The sequence below is a fragment of the Diadema setosum genome, chromosome 2 (assembly GCF_964275005.1).
Source record: "Diadema setosum chromosome 2, eeDiaSeto1, whole genome shotgun sequence".
NCBI classification, from domain to species: domain Eukaryota; kingdom Metazoa; phylum Echinodermata; class Echinoidea; order Diadematoida; family Diadematidae; genus Diadema; species Diadema setosum.
Genome location: NC_092686.1, coordinates 45,306,320 through 45,330,948, shown reverse-complemented (window position 1 = coordinate 45,330,948; position 24,629 = coordinate 45,306,320). Strand labels below are relative to the sequence as shown.

Here is a 24,629-nt window from a genome sequence, read left to right as displayed (position 1 = left end):
TGTAAGTACTGTCCATTTCTTTTTGCTAACAAGTGAATCTCAGTACATGGTACTGGTATGAAAATATATCCATACTTGCTCATTTTTATGAGGGACATCCACACTGAAACTGGAACTATGCATAGACTTGGAATCCATTTCTGACATTCACCTTTAACCTTCAGATGACAAATTAGACCTTTGACCTACTAATGTTCACACAATAACGTACAGTTTTACTCACCTCATACTAACCACCAACTCTTACCCCATTCCCCACAATATCCCCGATATCTCCCAAGATATTCTACAGGACCAATCAGCTTTATGTATGCAATGGGTTAAACACTATTATTAAAGCCACTAATGTATCAGCTGCACATTAACAGTCTCTCGTACTACTGATCAGTTTGGATAAACAGCAAACTAAAGGTCAATGAAAGAACACACGTCACTGGCCTCAAGGTTAAGAGTGAGCGCAATGCTCCTTGGAAAGGAAGTTGACTTTCATGCTTCAAGTTAAATCATGCAAGCAGAATAATAGCTTTCATCACAATTGTACGTAAAACCAAAACATTTAAGGAATTTTAACTGTTTCAAATGTTTTCATAAAACAGTGATAATGGTTGCAAGCACATTAGCAAATGAGTTTTAGGTGGCAATGTTATATGCTCACAACTCTTGCACCAGTTTTATGCATTTGGTCCATAATTTACCAATCAGTACGAACAATAATTGTTGGGTGTAATACAATACAATACTACGATAATATGATGCCATGGAGTTAATGTTGTTTCTCACATCAATGAAAGTACTTTGACGATCATGTGCATAGGTCCATAGAAAATCATCACGGTGATGACATTACCGCTTACCTGACTCATAGATGTGGTACTGGCCAATATTACTGTTACACTAAAGAATATGAAATTATGAAATTCAATTATTTTCTCACATGTCCAATTCTCCTTCACTTCTCTTGTTCTGTTTGCTGCATTTGTGTGCGTGTGTGTGTGTATTTATCAAAAATCACTTGAGGATGTGTGGCTTTGCATTTTGTTGTACTCTCTATCTTTCTCTCTCGGCTGTCCACATTACGATACATAATCCAAGTGTTATAACAGGTGGGGGAGGGGGCAACATTCACCTCAGCTCCTAGACAAATCAAACCTTGATGTGACTTTCCTGTAGAGCTGATTGATGATAATAAATTGCCATGTCTCCTGGACCTCACACACAATTATAATGTATTCTTCTTTACGTACTAGGGTGTCTTCATAAAACACCATGTATCTTTTATAAAATGTACTTAAGAGACAGATCACGATGGATATTAACAGTGTTCTGAGCAATTTGAACAACTTTGTATCCCCTACCATTCAAAGTGACTCCTATAAAATTTGGTTTGAATTGCACCATGGGTTTTAGAGAGGAGGAAACAAATATCAACAAGTTTAGGAATGAAAGACTTCCTTGCTTCAGTCCTCAGCTCGGGTGAGCAGAAAATACACAGATGTTGGAAAACAATCCACAAACACCCAGCACTCACAGCCTCATCACTATGAAACTCAAATATGTTCAGGGTCTACCTCACACCATGATTCCTTTTTCTTGCTTGTACGTTTTCTTCAATCTCCCGAACATAAAAATGATTACATTGTACTTGGCACTGTCCAATTATTCATGGAAGATGTACTGGAAGAAAATCGATGTACTGGAAGAAAATCAGTAATGATATCCAGTTAATGGTGGGTATGTCCTGCCTACTTAACGCTATTCTGACAGCAACAACAAATAAAAACATAGACAAACAAACCTGCTGTATGTGGAATGTGTTCTGACCAAAAACAATGAAACATGTGAGTTGTATTCTCTTGAAGTGTAACTAAGCTGTCTAAACTGTCAATAAACAAGAGACCATGTGGGTCTAGTGCTCACCCGAGTATCGCAGATTCATCTTCCATGCATTCTTGCAAACTAGACTACCTTAGAAGAAGATTGCAAACTTGGGGAGCTGTACGGGCCTCCAAGCGGCATGGTTTCCATCATTCTATCGCACTGGCAATAACACCTGATAAGTTTGTAAGAAGTTTAACCATGTGTTTTCACAAAGAAGATCAAATGTGAAAACTGGCTTGTAATTTGGTCCCGGCCTCAGAGGGGCCACCCCTGGATCTGCCATAAACAAAATTGAAAGTCCAACATCTAATATATTCACTCAGAGCATTACTGGCATGATAAAATACAATTTTTAAAACTTCTTGTAATTTGGGGCTTTCTGCCCCCTAGGACTCCCATTTGTACATAAATATTGTATTTTATGACCCTAATGTTAATACCTGGCAACAACAACAACAACAACACAATGATCATGTGTTTTCAAGAAGATAAATTGTGGCAATTTTTGAAAATTCGGTCCACCCCTGCACCCCCCCCCCCCTTTCCCACAGGGCCCCAAGGGGGGCCCCCTGAATCCATCCTGAAGAAACTTAGGGTACTGCAGATACCAAGCAATGCACTCAGTGATAACACTAACTTAGCTCTCTCACTTCTGGTTCTAGAAAAGGTTATTTTTAAAGATTCTTAAATGTTGGGAATAGGCGTATTACACCCATATGATTAAAAAAACAGGGGGGGGGGGGGGAATAGATCCTATCATCACTGAGATACTACCTGCCTAGTTCGGAGAAAATCCATCGTGGGGTTTTCAAGAAGCTGAAAGTGAAAAGTTTATGCATGACACACAGTGGACGAGTGATGACGGCTGATGAATAATCGCAACAGCTCGCATGAACTTTTACCAAAGTGAGCCGAAAACCATTTGGGCAAGGACTCAAGACATGTCTCCGACTAATAATGCGATATCACAGAAGACGAATGCAGAAGATTCATAGACGTTTCAAGAGCTCTACTCTCCGTGATCTTCTCAATCAAACCTGCGACTAAACATACCTCCCAGTACCAGGATACAGAGTGTCACTTTGATCATGATTATGTAAGATGACAATATTTTCACAAGTCATCTGAAGTAACTTCTTTTTATTTCCAAGTCACGTTGATTGCAGTCTTTGATATCAGAGTGATAGAGAGTGTTAAGCGAATTCTCTTGGCAGTTACAACACATATTAAGTGCTCTATATGTACTTTGGTAGTAATACCGCTCATCACACAGAGGGCTAATAGGTAATTTGCTACACGTTTGATGCCAAATTCCAGGGTCACAATGAAATACTTCCTGGCAGAGATTCTCCCCTCAGTGTGAATAAGCCCCAAATGTTTCGAGGAGTGGGTGTCTACGAGATAAACACTGAAGGGTCCCATGTCTCTCTATCTCCCTGGAGGACTGACGGGAGGTACTGGTGGGGCCTTCCCAGGTGCTTTGCTGCCTTCCTGCTGCTGGTCACAGCAGGACAAAAGGCAGACATATCCAGCATCGGCCAGGCTCTCGGCGATACAGACCTGCCTTGGGGTCGTGGTGTCGTACAGCTCGACATAGAGGGCATCTTCGTTGCTTTGGTTTGTATCGAAAGGAAACACATTTCAAGATGTTTTTCAATTCATCTGTGCTAGAGAGTGAGCGAGAAATAATCATACTAATCATTTTTACAATTTGAAGTGCACTTACAATGTTTATCGACCAGATTTGCAAATATGACTGAAGTCTTGTCATAAATGAATTTGTAACACAATAAGCTACCAGTAATTCCTCAAAATGAAAATACCTTTGATAATGGAAGATAGTATCTGTGGTCCCTGGATAACACATCACAAATATCATGGATACTGTACTTTAAAGGCAAAGGCAAAAGAGCTCAAAATTAATCTTCCACCATTTGGAGTATTACTTGTAATATAGTGAAAGGGTCTATCAAGAAACTTGCCTTGTTGATGCAACTTGCCAGAACAATGAATTGTTTTACAGTATTTTGAGATCGAAAGAGTAAAGTAACTGTCATCATACAGAATGTGCATGACTTTTACACCTGAAGCACCCTCCTCATTCAGCAGCGGTTAAGGGGAATGTTAGGTCATGATTGATTGACCCCTAGCAGTATTATTTCCTAACAAGCTGCACGTGATTACTCTCTCATTGAAGATCAATAGATACTGCTAAAGCCTGATTTGTAATCGATGATAGAAAATAATGTAACACCAATGATTGGGTGTATTCTGAGATTGCAATACTGTCATTGTATTTTTCTTGGCAAATATTTCCCATTTGCATTGTCACCACAACTGAAATTGAGTTAAAACAGCATTACTACACATTTCTTATGCAAACAAGTCCGTTTGAGATCTGTTAAAACAGTTTTTTTTAAATAGTTTTTGCAGGCATTAGAAAACTATGTTTTACTTTTCATTCCTGTGTCAAAAGATTAGAAGAGAAATTGAACCTACCTGCTTACAATGTACGCAACCAGTGGCTTGTCAGTGGTCAGCTCTTCAAACAATTTTCTGTAAGACAAAGATGAGAGGAAGCATGCAAACTGATACATGTGACATGCAGCTCAGGCCCTACACAGCACAGCAACAGATCTATTACTATTATCACAACCTGATTACAAAGAATACCTGCTTGCATGCCACTCACTCTGATTACAAGCAAGGATGCCAACCTTGTAAACAGCATTCCAGTATTCTGAAGGCTGAAAAGGCATATTTTTGGTAGAAAACAGTATTTTTACCTTTCATGCAATAGAAATGAGCAATAATACAGTTTGTGGAAAAACAGTACTTTCCGTGAAACCTGCAGTACTGGCAAAAGAACAGTACAAAATACTGCAAAAAAGTATTTACACATTAGGCATCTCTGTACAAGTGACACATTTTACAAGCTTCTTTGCCAGGACATATTCTAAGCACGAAAGTCCTCATGCTAAGGGTCAAAAACATTGCATCCAGCTGATGGAGCCTTTCAAGTCTTTTACAAGGAGATCACCTGGCCTCACTGCCTTCTCTCTGCTGGTCGTCCGGGGCAACAAGCTCCACCCCTGCCAGGAAGCACTCCACGGCCTGAAATGGTAGGTGTAGGAACTGGGGCATGGCAGGACGCACGCGGGACCGACTCAACCACTCGCTGTTCCCATAGTCAACAAAGAACACCTGCAGGAATATAGCAAGTTTGATATCAGCCCCTGAACATTCCTTGTCGATCATATTTGAATGAACGCTTGAGATGAAATGAAGCTTACGATATACAAGGGAATTTTCTCATGCTTGTGACCACTCAAATTTCATAGTTATACCAGACATATCATTATATCAGGATAAAACAAAAGACAAAATAAAAAGGAATGGGACTTGCAAAAATACCTCATCTTATATCTCGGGTATTATATCTTGATATATCGGACCACATTATAGCAAGGTTTCACTGTATCTTTTGATATGACGAAGAAATTTGAATGTAAAGAAACAGCAAGTGCATTCTCTCTTCTAACATTCTGTGTGTCACATGATACGGATGTTAATTTAGAGCACAGGCACAGGTAATATGACAGCATAAAGATCAATGTATATGTGAAAAGCAGAGAGTAACAGTCATAGATAAAACAATGTGTACTGTCCATACATCATCAAATACAAAATAAAGAGCAAATACTCATTTGTATACCACCTCCCAGCAATGCCCCTTCCCCCCCCCCCCCCCAAAAAAAAAAGACAATGATGTACATTGGTCAAATCTTGACATGAGGGGGAAGTACCTTGACTTTGTTGTTCTCTGCGTCCACATCGGTGACTCTTGCCCTATACCAAAGAGAATCCTTGGTGAACTGGGCACAAACGGTCTCCCCAAGGGCCAGCAGACTAAGGTCCTCAGTGCGACGGTAGGGTTTGCTGTATATCTCACTGTGATGGAAGTCAAGTAGTAAGCATTTAGTCCTCTAAACACATTTAATAATATTGCTTAATGAAGATCTTTTATAGTACCTTGTGGAGACACAGTAAACTGACCTGTCTTGCAGCATCTTGTCAAAGAGAAAAGAGGGCCTATCAAAGATTCAATTGTTTAATAGTCAATTTTGGAAAATGTGTACATTTCTGCTTTAACCTGTTGAGGACAGACTGATTTTGCTACAACACACATTTTCTCGGTATACTCGGGACTCGTCCTCAACAGGTAAAAGGTGTAAAAAAAGGGTATGAACAATGACTAAATCTATTCTTGGCTTGGTTTCAGATCACTTTTTAATACAAACATGTAGGTAATATGGTACACCATCCACGCAGCTCTAATGTCTTTAATAACAGCTGTAACAGAACAGTGGCAGTGCCTTTAGTGGTCAAGGCTGATATGTGGCAAAGAACTTTAGTAAATATCTACTTAATCTGCATAACAGTAAATGCAAACTTAATAACGAGACAATTCCTTCATCTTTACTATCAGGGAAAAGAAAGAGAAAGAGTACACAAATTGTTATGTGACTTTACCAATTTATAATAAAAACATTACAATGTATTATCAACATGAAAAAGCGAAAGGCACTTTATGGCAGCTCAAAGTAAGAAAAGCATATGTGACCCACTACAACAAAAAGGTCCTAAAGTCGCGCACGGTCGAAGCCGTGAAAATCGAGTTTGAAGTCAGAGCATTAAAATTGGTCAAAACTTACGATTTTCTGATTTTGATATATTATTGGAGTCTAACATGTCTTCTATCATCTGTCGAAATTTTGAAGCAAAATGATCAAAGGAAAGATAAAAAAATAGCGTTTTTCTGAGCCATGTTTTTTGGCGTTTCAACGAAGCAGAAACTTGTTCGAAAATTTGGATTGAGCGCCACAGATAGGTTCCGCCCCTAACAACGACCAGAGTGATCTCATTGGTCAGTTTGCTGCTTGCTGCTAACCGAAGCGTGAAGCTCGCACACTGCCCAGTCGACTGGTGCGTGCGGACGGGGTGCGCTATGCTCAGCCGCTTCTCACATCCTGGTCACTGATTGGTTGGTGAGGAGACCGCCGACGCTGATGTGCTTGAATGAACTCTTCGGGGGTTGCTAGGGCTTACCTTCTATTGTCCAGAGGTGAAAACTGACTTGCGTGTCCCTTGATCGCGATTGCGTCGAAAGGAAGACTTTTAGGGCGCTTTTCTCGAAACAGTGATTTTCCAGACGTCTCGACATGCTCTCTTTTAAACATCTATATCTCCACAGCCGATTATTTTTATAAAATGTGTTATATATCAATTTAAAGCAGAAAGATTAGGAGATTATATCATGCAATTTTCAAATAATCGACCTCGCCCGACTTTAGGATCATTTTGTTGTAGCGGGTCACATATATGCAGCAGGCTAACTTGATAGAGTCCAGCAGTGCGGTCAGCGTCTCTCCGTCCTCTTTTCTCTCATCCGAGGACTGGTCCATGGATGACCACTCCCTCTGGACCAGGTCTAGGGGCTTGGAGCCAAAGGGGAGCTGGACCCAAAAGTGGACTGGGCTCTGGATGGCAGTCACCTCTACGGCCACCCAGCTCTTTGGCTCGGGCAGCACGACAGTTTCATTGCACCAAAATGCATGGGTGTAATCCACATATCGCTGACCTATGGGATGAAAGTGGACATACAGCTGGTTAACACACTGATAGAATATAAGATATCTTGGGTTTCTCACTTCCAACTAGTTATAACCTCTTGCTCCAAACTCCCAATGATTCTGCAAAAGCAAAACATGGGAAATTTTAGGAAATTTTAGTTATTTGTCTTAACAGGATGAACTAGAAAAATCTGCTGTCAGGCAATGTAAATGTATCCCCTTGACCAACATAAATTCTCCAAGTGCATGACTTTTTATGAAGGGAACAAATCATCATGATCATTATTTGTCACAGGTTCAAAAGACAAAACACTGAATGTACTGTCACCAAAAATGGCAAGTCCAGTCAATACAAACTGGCAGAACTCCCAGTGATGCTTGCCACAAAGGATAGAGCATGGCAATCTTAGAAATTTGGCACAAATTGATGGGTAAAGCAATGTATTAAAAGATTGAGTTAAAAGACTGGCAATGAGGGAAGAGTAGTACTTGTAAAGATGGTTGTGATATTAAAGAGCTACCTGTCACAAAATGAACAAGACAATATGTTGTAGTTATTACCTCAAGCTACAAACATACAGCAGCATAACATTCAAATAGTCAGAACAACACAAACAGAGTAAATTAACAAATGGGAGAAAAATACTGGGCATAGCTCACCAGGAGATTCAATAAATCATTACATAACATATATTATGTAGCCAATACAACTTGGAGCAATGGTTGTGGACATGTTAAAGGAAACATCCTAGAACAATGCCATAAAAATCCTGCTAAATTAACGGCACAATAATTTAACTCTTAGCTGTCTAGTCTCGTGTCAATGGAACATCGGGTAGAGAGACTTATTTTAAAAAGTAACCCAGAGTGACGGTTACATTATCCTATGTGTATAGTCAACTTCATACAAAGTCTGAGCAAAAGCTGCAAGAAAAGAAAACTGTCTGGGTTCACTGGTCATTCTAAGCTCAGCTTGTTTCCAGAGAGGTATCTGAACCAGATTCTTTAAAAATTTAAGTAAAAGGTTACATTCACACTAAGCTGGTGGACTGTGTCAAATTTCACTAATGGTAGCTTTTCCTCCTCTTAGCAACATGTGAAGTAAAAGTGCATTACAACTGCATGCATCTAAAATTACACACAAGAGTGCTGAATAGAAGACTACAAATACCATAGAAGAGGAATCATTGGTTCCATGACATTTGCTCCTGTGACAATTGCTCCCATGAAATATCTGTACGCTGTTAAACCCAAACATAAATTCTACTAAACCCACAAACACAACCCTAACCCTAATCCTCAAATCAAACTAAACCTAAAACCCCTTCCCAACCCTAACCCTAACCCGACTAAAGTCCTTGGAAAAAATAACACTGGAACAATAGACGCAGGAGCAAATGCCATGTCACCAGTATCAGTATCAACACCTCACCTGGTCTTGGATGTTCGAAAGGACAACTCTGGCCTTTGTAGCAGAATTTACCCACCGCAGCATATTTGCACACTCTTTCACTGTAGTTCGATTCTGGGCACACACAAAGTAGTGAAAAGTGAAAATCAACACAAATGAATCACCCTCCACTATCAACACTGCTACACTGATTTTAAAGGGAAGATAAACCCTAAAAGCAATGTGGATTGAGAGAAAGCAGCAACATTAGTAGAACGCATCAGTGAAAGTTTGAAGAAAATCGGACAATCGATGCAAAAGTTATGAATTTTTAATGTTTTGGTGTTGGAACCGCTGGATGAGGAGACTACTAGAAGTTATGACGTATGAGTGGACAACAATACAAAGAAAATATAAAGAAAATTCTACAAAAATCCATTTTTCATGAAAATTACAAATTCCGCCAACTTGATACTGACATATGTTAAGGGTAACAATTATTCCCCCCTGCTTTCTGAAAGCGGTTAGTCAAGTGCTTTTTCATAACGCTAGAAAATGAATTTTTGTTGAATTTCCTTTATATTTTCTTTGTATTGTTGTCCTCTCATACGTCATAACCTCTAGTAGTCTCCTCATCCAGCGGTTCCAACACCAAAACTTTGAAAATTCATAACTTTTGCATCGATTGTCCGATTTTCCTCAAACTTTTACTGATGTGTTCTACTAATGTTGCTGCTTTCACTCAATCCACATTGCTCTTTGGGTTTACCTTCCCTTTAATAAAAAAAAAAAAAAAAGAATAAAAATTAAACTATCTCTACCTCTAAACATGCCAACAGTATCTTTGAGCACTTCTAACTTCTAAATCATGAAATAGTTTTGAATGAATGGAATGCACCTTCTCAAACTGAAATTTAATTGCATTTTGACAGGCAAAACAGTTTTCAAATTTTGCAAACCTAAATATTGGAGTACACAAGCTGTTTCCAAGGATAGTGATATGGTCACTTACATAGCACTCCTATACCAATTGGTTCCACAGCATTTTACAAGGAGAAACAACAGGAAAATCAATTAAATAAATAAGTCAGTAGAAGTGTAGCATGGATGTTTGATGGAAGCTGATTCCAAAGCAAGGCCTTCAAGACTGGAAAGCATTTTCACCAGTCCTGTTACTGTTAATAAACAACTTCAGGACTTTCCCCAAACAATATCCTCTACTATGATTGGGTAAAATATATCATATGACGTGGGTAAGTTTCATTCTTATGTTTACATTTATAATGTTTATCACAATGTAGTCACAAACAGACCAGTGCAGTGTACGTACATGTACATGTAGAATAATGGCAAGAAGCAGAGGAAATATGTGTTCACTCACTTACGCCAGTTGTAGCAACACCAAGATCATCCATATCTACCCCATAGCTGTTGACCTCTGACCTGAAGTGTTGCATCATGGGATTCCACTCATCAAGAATCTCCTCCTTAGCAACCAGGGGTGGCTTGCCATCCACTGAACCTCCCTTGTGTCCACTGTGTGAAGACCCTTCCTCTACCTCAAGCCCAGCCTGCTGATGTAGGGGCTTTCCAGAATTCTCCTCTGCTGAGACCAATAGAGAATTGTTCCAAATTAGGAGACAAAGACACAATGGGCACGAGAAAGTGTAAAATGTAATTGCATGAAATGAAAGTCATACTGGTAACTGGCTACTCTTTGTGAAGGGAAAAATGCTTGCGTCGTGTAGTGACAAGACAATCTTAATCATTTTTCTCCTTTGATCTTCTTAATTTTTCATTTGTATATATCTGCATAATCAAAATCTAGCTAAACATCATTCACGAGTCAATAGCTATCAAAGGATTTGTAGTGAAGGAGAAAACATAAAAAAATTGTGAAAATATGATAAAAATCAGCCACAAAATAAAACATGGTCAGATGCAATGCAAATCATTTTATGTGAAAAAAAAGGCAACTTTAGTATTAAAAAAAAAAAAAAAAAAAAAAATTGAGTGGTTTATCTCGACCCTCTCTTTTAACAATCCTCATTCTCCAAAGACTTTGTCCCACCATCCTTCCCCCTAGAAATGACTTATCAGTTTCTTACAAAGCTACATACCATGATCTTCAATGACTGCCTTGTGGTAAAATGATGATGTTGCCAATCCCAAGTCTACCATCTTCTGGTTGATGCATACGTCCATTCCATCACTGCTGTCTGTTACAACCAACTCAGTCACACCACTGGTAAAGAAAACAAGACAGATTTTATCAATGCACATCACAGGGGTTATTTCAACTGAAGCTGACCCAGTATGATTTCCACGGAAGACTGACAAAAAATATAAGGTCCATCTCTTGACATATCAAACATTACTGCGATTCCAATGTTAGTTGTTGACTTTCACCTCTGCCAAGTTGCATTGCTCAAAGTGACTTACACATTATTTTCCTGCTGACAGGATTCAAACCTGCAGCCACAGTGCACTAATCACCCCCTCCCCCATCCCCCGACCCCCACAAAATAAAAGCATTCTAGCCAGGTTGCCACTCTATAGTGCACACATGTTGAATACAACTACATTAATGTTTAGCTTCATAATCACACCAGGTACCCATTCATACACATGGGTAGACATGAGCATTGCAGATAAAGTGTCCCATTTCGGGACTTATAGTAATGGCAGGGCTTGAACCTTCAACCTTCTTGTTGAAAGCACAGAAGCACTAGACTAGAACCCCTCCCCTCCACCTCAGTCACACCACTGTCACACACTGTGGGTACTGAATACCCGACAGCGTTCCCACAATCTTCATCTCAACAGAGAGAAAGGACAAAGCAATGACAACTGGTGCATTCTGCATCACTGTTGGATTAAATGAATTGTGCAGAATAATTGAATTGATAGTGACAGGCAATGTACATTACTACTGATGTGACATTTCTTTACTGGTATTCAAGCTCATCTTAAATCACACATGGTCCATGGATAGCATTTCCTTGTTTCAACATTTACTAAAATGCACTAACAAGTAACTTCATCAAAGAATACAAATAAAAAATACACATTTACGCTAAGAAAAAGTATGATTCAATACCAACAAGATAAAACAAATAAAAGCGTACAACCTTAATTACACAGGACTAAAGCATGGAATCTCTAGGCTCTTGAAAGTTGGGGCAACATGAAACTCTGATAATAGAGACCCTTGATGTGTGTAGACTCTTTACTAACAAGTACCGGTACATCATTTTACAGCTTAAAGCTTACTGTTTTAAATATGCAAAAAAGTGAAAATTCATTTTGGTCTACTTTTTATGGGTTTCGAGCCAGCCGCTCACTAATCATAAGATAACTATCAGTGGTAGACAAAGTGTGCATGACAGGGTTGGGGTCATTAAAGAGTATTGATAACACTGCAATATTATGCACTACATCGTATATAATATCTGGTACATAACTCACTCTGATGCTGGACTTTCTACAACCTGCCCTGTTAGTAGCTTCTGGAAACCACACATCTCAATCAGACCCTTCGTTGATTCCACGGACCAACCAGGGTTGTCTACACCTTGAAACGATAAGGATAGTGAGTGTGAATAAATATCTTAAAGTTTGCAGGGCAAGAAGAAGGCAATGTAGGTATTGTCCATGCAGGTTCAAGCAACAACAATAAGAATATTCAAATTAATGAATTCTGTGTTGACTTGTTTTCAGTGCCACTGACTGACAAACTGCCCTACAATGACGTAAATAGGCATAGATTATTTAGCATTACACTGAATAATTGGTGCTTATTTACGTTGATGTAGAGCAGTTCTGTCAATCAGTTGCAATGATCAAAATATTCCACAATAGTAAGAACCATCTTTGACTATTACCTTACAAGCATATGTTTTACCTGCTTTGCCATTATCGCCTTGCTCCTTGGTGGGCTGAATTCTTGCCATCCTGCAGGTGAAAACCAGTGGGGGAAGAGTGGTGAAGCTTTTGTCCAGTGGGAGGACCAACTCCTCTGACAGCCATTCCTCCTCTCCAAAGTCCACATACCACACACGAATTCCCTTCTTGTCCTGAATATCAGTGATAGTCCCACGGTACCAACAGTTATCCACAGAAAATTTGGCGCAGCAGATGTCACCAACTACAGGCCATCTGAGTGGACGCTCTTGCCGACCATTGCTCTTGATGCCACTGTAGAAGTTGTTGAGGTCTTCCGTCAAAGTGTCCATGAGCTTCAGCTCGTTGCCAATCGCATGGATGTAGAATTTTCCCGGTGAAACCACATGTGACATGGCAAACTGAATTTGATCTCCAGCACAAAGGGGTCTCTGCTCCGGGTATCTCTTCCCAATTTCTTGAATGACTGGTGTCTTTTGTGCGTGACGAGCGGGGCTTGGTTGCGATGGTTTAGGAGAATGTGGCTTGGTGATGACAGGACCAACACTCTCTGCTTCACTTCCATCCTCTGCACAGGTGAAGAACTGCTCTGTAGGGTCAGCTGAGCAGCTGTCCTCTGTAGTTTGTTTGCAGCTCTCTCTGGCAGGAAGTTTCCTCTGTTCAAACTTCCTTTTAGCCTCACCCAGAGAAAACTCGCCCTGATGCCCACTCCTACCTGAGGTTATGGCATGTTTGGCATCCGATGGCTGCTTTTGAGGAAAATAGGTAGAGCTCATGGCTGACGACACACCACTGGTTGAGGTTGGACTGCAGCTCCTTGGGCTCTCTGAGCCACAGCTTGCTTGGTGGTTCCCACCAGTGGAGGCAGCATCATCTTTCCCGGGCATCTGCCTACTGTCAGCTGCAACCTGCGTCACAGTTTCTTTGGAAAGTGCTGGCAAGTTCAGCTTCTTATTCTTCACACCTGCTTCAGAGCAGCTGGTCTCTGTTGTCCTGGGGTGTGGCTCACACTCCTGCCCTGATGGTTCACTCTCGTAGATCTGGTTGGCGAGTGTTCCTGGTGATGTGCTTGGGGGAACATCGGTACCTTCGGACGAAGCTTCCAGCTCTTGGCTTCTCCTGGACTTCTTGGTCTTCTTCTTCTTCTTCTTCTTTTTCCCTGCAGAGGAAGACACTCCTGACTTGTCGACCTTGTCATCAGGGTCCTTCCCCTCCGTCTCAGTGGCATTTTGTGGCTCGGAAGTTGTTGGAACAGGTGTCGAAGTCTCGGACTCTGCTGAAAGATTGAAACCAGAAAATTCAATTTACTGAACTGCAGCTTGAGTAAGAAGTAAAATGGCTATAAGATGTTCTCGTTTGCCTGCAAAGCAAATTTGTAACAGCAAAGTCTCGCATTTCTCTTTAAGCTCTTTTCATTATATGCAACCAAGTGAAAAGAGAAGCCGTGATAATATTTTATGGTCAACACAACACTTTTGTGCTAGAAATCACAAAGAACAGCTTTCTCAAGTTTTGTACGAAGCTTACATCAATATGCTTGCTGCTGGGAATGCTGCAGCTGTGATGGTTACATAGTGCACATGTGACTTGAATGTATCTATCAAGAGATGCCTAAGCATGATACTGTTGAATACTGCTGTAAACTTGCCATCCAGTGAATCGGGCCTAAACATGCTAGCACAACACTAGGATGCCTGCGCTCGGTGTACCATGTGCATCAAAGCATTTTCCACTCCACTCAGAAGGATGCCAGTTGGCAGTAATATTGTAAATTTGCAAAAACCTACAGTGACCTGCAAAACTTTGAAATCAAATTCTTGCAAACAAAATAAATAGATTATTAAAAAAAAAATGATGCAGTATCTTCCAGATTCAGCAGGCATAAGATAATAGTCAACCCACTGTAGACCTTCAGTATATCACAGGATCAGCATAAACCACTGTGTGATTGCAAACGGACAGACCCATTGCTCTGGGCTTTGGGTTTCCATTCTGCTAACTTGTGAAAAAAGCAAGCCATGCAACTCATCACTGGGCAAAAAAAAAAAAAAAAAAAAATAGAACACATGAACAGATTATCAATGCAAATCTGAAGTGATTATACACAATTTATAGTTTCGAGTTGGTAAGGACTTCATTCACTCATGAATGTTCTTTAGACCATGTAAAAACAACAAAATGGCGAATGTGGCATGAACCTGGAGGTGCAGTTGGAGGAGCATTTTGTGATTGGCAAGCTTCCTTCTCAATGGCTTCAGGTTTCTGGGCGTGGTCTGTGACAGGTGTGGCATGGGTGTGGTCGACAGGCTGGCTTTCAGAGAGTGCCTGGTGGTGGGCTATCATAAACTTGGCCAAGTCCACCTTATGCAAGGTACAACAAATAACATAGTGTACATCAGTTAGTCATAACCACCAGCACTTATGGGGTATGGTGAAGTATTCTATTACTGTACAGCCAGAAATATTTACGGCATGAAACTTTCACAAATTGGAATCAACAGCCATTTTTTTCCAGCATGAAACTTTTGCAAAGTGGTGACTGGCATTCAATGCATTGTGTGGATAAAAACTTTTCATGAGCATTTTACTTTCGCAAATCTTGGTTCCTTGCAAAATTTGTCAAAGTTTCATGGATGAGAAAATGTCTGGTTTTACAGTACTGTCAGTTGAAAGAGAGACACTAAATGGTAGATACAGCAGCATCAATTTTAAATTCTGCGACACTATGATTGAATCAGAAACTCTTTGGAATGAACTAGAGTGAAATAGATGAGAACTAAGATTTTTGGGGAAAAGTACACAACCATAAAAAGTTCTCAACACACACACAAAAGTTTTTTTTTTTCTTTTTGTTTTTGTTTAACCTGCAACGTTCCTGATTCAATGACATACTAATGTCAACAGGAAATGCTCTGTGAGTGCAACCATGCTTGAGCACTTACTTTTCCTGACAAAAGGAAGCATGTCTACATATTGCAAATTACCGATGCATTAACTTCACAGTGAACCAAAGTTGCATGACTTCCATTCTTGACCCATTTTGGTTAAAAAAAAAAAAAAATTACTGAATGGAACTTCTCACTTCTCTGAATTCACTCTCGTTGATTTGCTGGATGTAGGCAAGGTCAATGGATGCTAGACTTTGGCCCCCTTCAGCTGGATGGACCACTGTTGCCATAAGAAGACTGCATCTCTGGACCAGTTGTCTGAAGAACTTGGTCTCCTCTGCCGACCAGTGGGGACCATTTGTATCTTTTGGCTTTACCTTCAAACAAACCATAGAAAGGGTAAAATGAATTAAACCAAACTGAAAAGTTTATGCTGCATACTAGAATCCACAACATCAATGTTGAATATTGCTGGGGTGGACTGAGGTATACATGAAGGTTTTCAAGGTAACATTTCTGCAGTCATTTTTTTTTTCCCCATCAATCAGTCTTGGGAACATTTTGAGTAAGAGTGAATACTACAAAAGCTATGACCACTTGATGTCAGTGAATTATCTTACTATACATACTGTCCACTGGTCAAATTAGTCAATTAAAAATGCACGTAATTTACACTACTTTGAGGGTGGTTTACCTAAATTTTAGTACAGTTTACTGCAATACAGTGTGTAAAATGCTCTTTCATCACTAACAAGAAAAAAAGAGGTCAACAACCTTGCTAAGTCTACAGCAGGCAGCCTTGGCTGGGATCTGCATGAAGCGAGGGTGAAGTGGGCGGAGACGCGAGTTAGGGATGCGCTCCCGGTTGCCATAGTCCACGTAGATGATATCTACCATGCACGTCTCCTCTGTCTTACCATCTGATGGTGGGTGTAAGTGAATGGCTACCCAGGGAATGATAAAAAGATTGCATTCATTTTTTATGTATATTTTTGTATCAATGCAAAAACTGGACAAAGACTGAGCTTTCATCAAGGCAAAATTAATTCATGTTAATGCTGTTTACACTGGATTAAGTCAACTCAGTGAGTGTACAGACTACCAAAAATATATTGAGTTTTGTTTCTACTCTGTATTATTTTGTCTATTTGACAAGGCAAATCATCACATTCTACCTCTACATCCTGACGGCATCTCCAAAAACAAGAAAGTATGACCATTGAGTCATACACAAGCAGAGATAAGTGTACACCAAAAACAATCACAGATCCTGGCAATCAAATGTGCACAAACACATATACATGTGTATAGGTAGATAAATAGATAGACTGATAGACAGACAGATAGATAGATAGATAGATTATATAGATAGATAGATAGATAGATAGATACAAGTAGATAGATACAAGTAGATTGGTATACAGATAAGTAGGTAGCTAGATTGATAGATAGAAAGACAGACAGAGAAAGAGACAGAAGAGAGTGAGATTTGTATGATGCCACATACCTATGACACGAGCTCGATACCAATTGTCATCTTCTGTAAAGCAGGCGCAGCAGTACATGCCTACTTTGGGGATCAGGGCTGGAAGTTTGGAGGCATTGCTGTAGTAATGACTGAAATCAGCACAAGAGCATCAAAATTTACTTCTCTTTCTGTAGGGAGTAGAAATACATTATGACATCATTGAAAAAAAGAAGAAGTCATAATTGTGACTTTACTCCTGCCATCAAAGCTCGTGAAATAATAGGTGTACCCTGCCAACAATGAAAGTGCCTTTTCTGTTTCCAGTAGGTTTCATATGCAGTTAAAGTGAAAATCCCTTCCACAGTTACATTAACGAAATAAACAGAGTAAATTTTAAGGATCACAACAGTCAAAGATTAGATATCATGTACATGTATGTGTCGTAGATATATGATTTGTACATGTACATTATTACTAATGAATTTTCAAAGTTCCATGTGCATTATCTGATTAGCAATACTAGTCATCATTCATGCACTTACACATATAAGAGACAAATATCATTGCCCCAACAAGTGTTCCCTCAACCCACACATTTGTCTTTCCTTACTTTTTTGATTATCGAAATGAAAGAGAGTAAATGATTTTTTTTTTTCACATCTAATTATCGCAGAGGCATAATAACTATGATAGCTGTACAAGCAGACACTGTAAAACCAGAAATTTTCATGGGCACAAAACTTTTGTGAATTTTGTGAGGAGGCTTGATTCATGAAAGTAAACTGAATTCAAAAGTCTTGTACATGTATACACAGTGCACTGAATGCTAGTGCCAATTGGAGAAAGTTTTATAAGTTAAAAGGGGAATGGTTTATGGTTGCCAAATTACCTATGAAAACATGGTTTGAAATATTTTGGGTGCACAAATCAATGGGAGAGTGGTGAGTTGATAACATCACCATTCCAGCTAATAGATCATTTCTGTAATGTATTACAATTCATGCTTTTCCTAACACCTATAAATAGAGCTTTTCATCTGTTCCCTCCCATTAAGTTCCCTAGGCATGAATTCACTCAATTGTTGCTAGGTAGTCAAAGTCTCCAACAAGCTTTGCAGTTGTAAGGGCAAGTTTTGTGAACAAAACATGCATTAATATTTCAATATTCTACCGAAATGGTCTAATGGCAGATGTGGTCAAGACCCATATCACCACTGCTCAGTGAAATCATACATGAAACTTCAACTTTCTTCATCTGCATCTGATTTTGATGAAGCTTTTCCCACTGCCTGTCTGATCTATGCACTTCCAAACCCGTAAAGGATGATTTGATTTTGCTCCAACACTCATTTCCCACAGACACCTACCCGAGTATACTCGGGACTCATCTTCAATTGGTAAAGGTCAACATGAACATCGTGTAGAATTGCACTGTTAAGCTGTGACAAATACACGTACCCAATCTCCCACATGAGTTTGTCAATGGAGGAATGCACACGCTGTATCCAGAAGATGTAAGGTGACACCACCTCACTAACCACAACCTCAAACTTCAAACCTTCCTGGAGGACTAGGGGCAAAATCTCACGAGGCGTCTTGGATAAAGGGGGATGACCTGCACCCTGTGGTGATGAAGAGCACAAAATTTCTTGTCATCTATACATAATCTTTATATTGAAGGTTTATTTACCTTTGGGAGCAGTGATTTAAAAAATGTTCAAGATATCACATTTGATGCGTATGTGTAGGTCTGTTGTATCACAAAACATCCTACCATATAAAATTTTCGCAATAAAGCCTTAAATATAAGGACACATAAGTGTTTTTCTCAATAAACCGTAACTGTAGACGGTTTAGTCTAGAAACATTTTTTATTATAACTATTGTCCACATTTTGTGTATTTAACAATACTTAACATCAAGTATACAGATTCAAATTAAACAGTGGTTGTTTCTACCCCTAACTCACATTTTAGAACTATTTTAAAGCACTAATGCTGGGTTTTTGTTTCATCTGCAAATGGTAAATTATGTCTTTAAAGTATTGTCATACATAAACACAAGTAAAGAAATACCTCAAACTATGCCAAGACTCCATGTTCTAAGATGCTTGATTATTATTTAAAATTCAACTTTTCTTGTGATAATGGGCATAACATTACTATCACTTACTAGTACACTTGGTGAGGGATTGGTACTCGGGAAATTGGGGGTATGAGTCAGTGTATGAGGGTAAGTTTGATAAGTTTGAATAAACCAAGTAATGAAAAAAAAAGGTGCAGAGGTGCATGATATAGATATCCAAAGGTGTTGACAGAATAACAAAATCTGAATGACTTAAAAAAGTGACTGACGCATGCTAGAGAAGCAGGTTTACGAGATTATGATAGGAAACATACATAATTCAATTTATCGATTACTCTTCATATAGGAGATGTAAACAAAGAGCACTGTGTGTTTAATTTACGCTCTGCAATGTATACCTTAGAAGGCACGTCCTGCTGTGTAGTCGACTTATTACCAGAGGATGTGGCGTTTGCACTTTCAGTGGTTGGCACTGCATGCTGAGAGCCAAGTCCTGGGGCTGGACCCAAGCTCTCCACACTGCCTTGGGATGAAGACTGAAGTTTGGTGGAACCAGATTGCTTAGGCTGAGGAGGAAGTGATGGAGGTGTGGATGATTCTCTCACCTTGGTGGTGACCTTGACATGGGTGAGAAGACAGCGAGAAAAAAAAATGACATTGGACTGATAGATGCTTCTCAATCTTGATTTTAAATGACATGCTGGCATCTAGAATAAAATTTCAGGTGAAAACTGTTTCCATAGAAACTTATTATTAAACTGGGGTGATCTGCCACATACTGGTACTGTTAGTCTCGCATAACTTCTTTGAGAGGTAATTGACTTTACTGTGTTACAAGATTGTTCAATGTGGGGTGCTACATTCTCTCTGCGTGCAAAGCTAAATTCATTCCTACCAATGGTGTACATTGTTTTGAAGCACTAAATCAATATACATGCTATATTCTGTATTGAAGTATTGAAGTACACATTTTCTTCTGAGAGAAAACACAAATTATGTAAGAGGGCAAAAAGGGACCAAAGTAGAAAAAAAAAGACTAAGAAAGAGGAATACTAGTAGTAGACAGGCAGAGGCAGCAAAGAAAATCAGATCAGGAAAAGTCAATTTGGAAATGTTGGGCATGTGCAAAGAAAAACATCGGGGGGGGGGGGGGGGAATATGAGCTCCAATAAGGAGCAAAACGGAATTTCAGTTGAAAGAATCCAAGATTCTGTCTGTGTTTAGTACCCTAACTATCTGGTTTTACAAGGATAAGTGCAACTATTGCCTGACCTGAGCAAAGGACACAAGGACATTGATGTAGTACCAACCATATAAGTTTTTGGTTCTGGGCTGGTGCATAGGGTGCCACAAACTGAGCCTGCCACCCTTTCAGCGCTGGTCACACTGCCATCATGGACTGACCACCCACTGTTCTCCGCTGCAGACTCATCTGTCCTGTCTCCAATTGTTGGAGCACCACACGTACGTGATCCAACCGTCTGTCCATCAGTTTCTGTGTCAGATGAGCTCTCCTCTGTGTTTCAATTAAAGACAAAAGTACTGTTTGAATTTCAAACCTTGTGTAAATACCATGTATAAACAGAATTTCACAGGGTAAAGTGTGGCACCAAGCTCAAACCCATACTGTGCTCACTTTCACTTAGATATAGACACAGACAAACACACACACACACACACACACACACACAAACCAAACAACATACTGACAGACAGGTGAATACACAGACACTGCTCTGTAGCAAGCAGCCTCCATTTCATTGTCTTGGGAGGAAATTATCTTAAAAAAAAAAAATGTTTGTTTGTTTGTTTGTTTGTTTGTTTGTTTGTTTGTTTGTTTGTTTTTTTCAGTGGGAGGGAGAGGTAACATGCAGATAATAGCCAGATGATACAAGATATGTTAAAAGTAGATTATTTCATGATCTGATAGTTTAAGGTATGAGAGTAAAACTGATGACTGATAGGTATAATGCAACTGTTTTCATTTTGAATTTCAAATGGCCAAGAAATAATAGTGATGCTTCTCTAATCTCGAATAATGAAAGCATACACCGTACATTCAAGAGATATCTGTTGGATGTGTTGTAAAGATCATTAAGTTGTTTTATCACCTTCAACATCAGCAATTACAGAGAAAATGAATAGAGTGAAAGGATGTGCAGAGCACCTCAATGAACGTGCTGATGGGCCACTGACCTGAATCTAAGCTAGGAAGATTAGCTCTAAGAAGCATGAGTCTGGTGAGGCTCTTGTCAAGCCTGGAACTGATGGCAGGATAATTCTTCAGGAATTTCTTCTTGTCGGGTTCTTGCAGTAAGCTCCTCACATCTACCATGACCTGCGGATGATAAATGTCACTGGCATCAATGAAATGGGTAATGCTGCTTGCAGAAGGACATTTATACACATTTTCTATCATGTTTTCCACCAATGTCCTTTTACAACTACAACTGTTTATTTAGGCTATGAAAATTCACCACCTATAATAGAACAACATGAACTGATGTCTTGGAACTTTCTCTCAAGCTTCTCAGATATAATACGAGTCATAAATGTCATCTTGCTTTGATTTTCTATAGGCCTGTATCGTCTTTCTCCCATCGAACACTGAACAGTCATTTGAGTCTAGATTTGTTTCATTCATTCTTCCATCCGGAAACACTAATAAAGAGTTTATCCTTTCTGTTTCACTCTTGTAATTACTGTGCTTATGTGATAAAACTAAGAAATGAACTACTATCCTTTGATATGGACAATATTCATTTAGTGTCACTTTAAAAATGAAACTCACTTGCTTTGACTACGTAATGTGGATACAGACTACAGACAAGCCAAAAGAGCTTGTAACTGACAGAAATGGATTTCTCAGGTTGCCTTTTAAACACTTATATATGAAGTTAACACCAATACTAATAGTCCACTTTCAAAAATTCTAGCCAACACTGAATCAATATTCAAAGTGGATTTTCGCCTCCAATTCTTCTTTATCTTCTTTTTGACTTTTTTTTCTCATCTCCACCCTTTATCAGACTTCTTCTTGTAAGGTATAATGTGCCAGATTGATTATTGTTTGCTGACTATTGCTACAGTCACCTGGGGCAAACAACAGTCAGCAAACGGTATCAACCAGGCACAACTTAACAATGATGCTCTCCATTAAACTCTGTTAGTTCACATTGATGCACTCACCTCCTTGGATATATTCTGGATATGTTGCACAACCTCCGTTTCCCTCGCCTGTAGCTCTGCCACTCTGGTCTCCAGAGTTTTCTGCATTTCTACAATGTGCTTTTTGCGGGATGACATTGTGCCGTCTCTTTCAAGTCTACACGTAACTTTAGAGCATTACTGTAGTCACATCCTCTTCAGAAAGACTAGCATCTTGAAGTGAACAGAGAACAAACAACACAAAATAGATACAAAGCAAGGATGACTTTTCTTTGATAAATGTGTTGCCTTTACACACTGCACAAGACGGTGAATTCACGTAGGTATTACAAAGACCAAAGATCCTACCACTACCAGAGCTGGCAGCTGCGTTTGTAAATTTCACCATCTCATGTACATGTTATCATAATATACTTCTGGAGTTCTAACAATGTTAGATCTATACAAAATGGTCTCCTACCATCGACCATGCCTACCGCGTACCGGTACTATTATGGGTTCTCCAAAATACAATTTCATTGCAGTTGTTACTTTGAATTGGACAAATAATTACTTCAACCATTTAAAATCAGCCCATAAGGCTGTACCCTGCCCTACATGCATGTTTTCGACGAGGGACGAGTTACAATCAAATAAGAACACTCATCATAGGTCTACTACTGTCTATATGAAGTTGACCAATAAATACGTAAATTTACATCCCGATCCCTAGCCCGACCAGACGCTGTGGCTTCGCTATAGAACAAACAGCGACTGGGCGCGGGCTGTGTATAGTTACCCGATCCCAGGCCCAGGTACTAGGTAGGGTCGTCTACACTTGGGTGTTCGGCACTACTGAGCTGAGCTGCGTGACACTTGATGATGTGATTTTCAGTATGATTCCGGTCCAGCAAACACTGACAGGTCAAAGAGTCACTTAGCAAAATCATTTATCACCAGCTAACGTTAGTTCACTGTGTTCAATAGCTGGCAACACATCACCTACATCAAGTTCGAGTTTTCTGCTCGTCGCACAGGGCAACCTTGGATCATGGGATTGCACAATGTATCCAGCGTTTTGTTGCATTCTCTCGCATATTGCAACGACGTGTTTCTGCAATGTGTTTTCCCTCGTCGTCTAGTGGACGTATAACGTATTACGTCTAAAACAAGGCAACCTCAGCTCAGACGTCTCCGAGCGAGCACCCTGTGTGTTGACAAGCGCAGCTGCTGCTGGAGTGGGTATGGTGCATGGGGTCAGTTCGACTTTACCTGGCTAAGCTAGCTAGAGCTAGCTAGCTGGACCGGATTCCCGCTCCGGGCGCGCCACGCAGAACCTGTGTAGCAGTGCACGTGCTGCAGTGAGCTCGTGTTTACACCACAGAGTGCCGAGCACGTTGCATTATTTGCAATCATCTTCAGCCAAACGCACGCTATGGTATCTCTAAAGAGCAACTCTCGCAAGTTACCAATAATTTAAAGCATTAAACAAAGAGCAGCTGCAACAACCACAACAACAACCACAACAACAACAACAGCAACAACAACAACAACAACAATAACATCAACATCAACAACAACAACATCAACAACATCATCAACAACAACAAATACATACTGTATTCAAATTCAGTTAATAGTGACCATTGACAATCAGACTGATGTATGATTTCGAGACCGATGCAGACCTACATAACTACAATAGCTGATACATTGTAATATTCGAGGACTCTTCCTTGCTAATCAAGACATTCAAGTATAGTCCTTGCTAATCAAGTATAGTGATCAGCTGTAATACAGCCCAAGCCATCTTGAATCGATTCACAAAGGCCACACCAAAATTATCCATGAAGAAAGACAATCAATGCGCTGAGTTAGGAAAATCCAGTGAAGAAAACAGTTATATAAAACAAAGAAATTTTCAATTTTATGTAACAAGAATTTGGCCCGTAGTATTGGCCTAATGATCCGATGAGGTGAAAGGTCATCAAACTGACAAATTCTAACTAAAAAAATATTTATAATTAAGAATCCATTTTGGATATTGCAAAATTGCAAAATCTTCTCTTTGTTGGGGTGGGGCGATAAAAATTGTTAGTTTGGGCTTTCAGTCTAAGTTGAGTTGAAGACAAGCAGTGAATTCCAGATTAACGATAATAGGCGCCTATATCCCTCTATGTAAAAAAGAAATAAAAAAATAGAGAAAAATTAGGGAAATAAGAAAGAATGGAGTATCGA

The 24,629-nt window shown here is 39.6% G+C and overlaps 1 protein-coding gene across 1 annotated transcript; it reads right to left on the bottom strand.

The window, feature by feature from the left end:
- Positions 1-2,870: 2,870 nt before the first annotated feature.
- LOC140245565 (uncharacterized) lies at positions 2,871-22,620 on the bottom strand. The gene is made up of 19 exons (XM_072325133.1): positions 22,434-22,620; positions 21,441-21,582; positions 20,555-20,760; positions 19,643-19,861; positions 18,618-18,781; positions 17,200-17,309; positions 16,467-16,636; positions 15,887-16,069; positions 15,003-15,165; positions 12,806-14,080; positions 12,370-12,475; positions 11,022-11,146; positions 10,283-10,504; positions 8,944-9,036; positions 7,276-7,519; positions 5,685-5,829; positions 4,919-5,082; positions 4,378-4,434; positions 2,871-3,490 (listed from the first exon to the last, which is right to left on the bottom strand). The coding sequence occupies exons 1-19, from the start codon at positions 22,548-22,550 to the stop codon at positions 3,307-3,309; spliced, it is 4,089 nt and encodes a 1,362-aa protein (XP_072181234.1). The 5' UTR covers positions 22,551-22,620; the 3' UTR covers positions 2,871-3,306.
- Positions 22,621-24,629: the final 2,009 nt, after the last annotated feature.

Bases quoted from the DNA above. Each gene is read 5' to 3' on its own strand.
- LOC140245565 (XM_072325133.1), bottom strand. From the start codon at position 22,550: ATGTCATCCCGCAAAAAGCACATTGTAGAAATGCAGAAAACTCTGGAG. The intron at 9,037-10,282 runs GTGAGTGAACAC...GTGTGTGCCCAG, and splicing joins TGTTGCTACAACTGGCGTAA to AATCGAACTACAGTGAAAGA. The intron at 5,830-7,275 runs GTTAGCCTGCTG...CTTCCATCACAG, and splicing joins GCACTGCTGGACTCTATCAA to TGAGATATACAGCAAACCCT.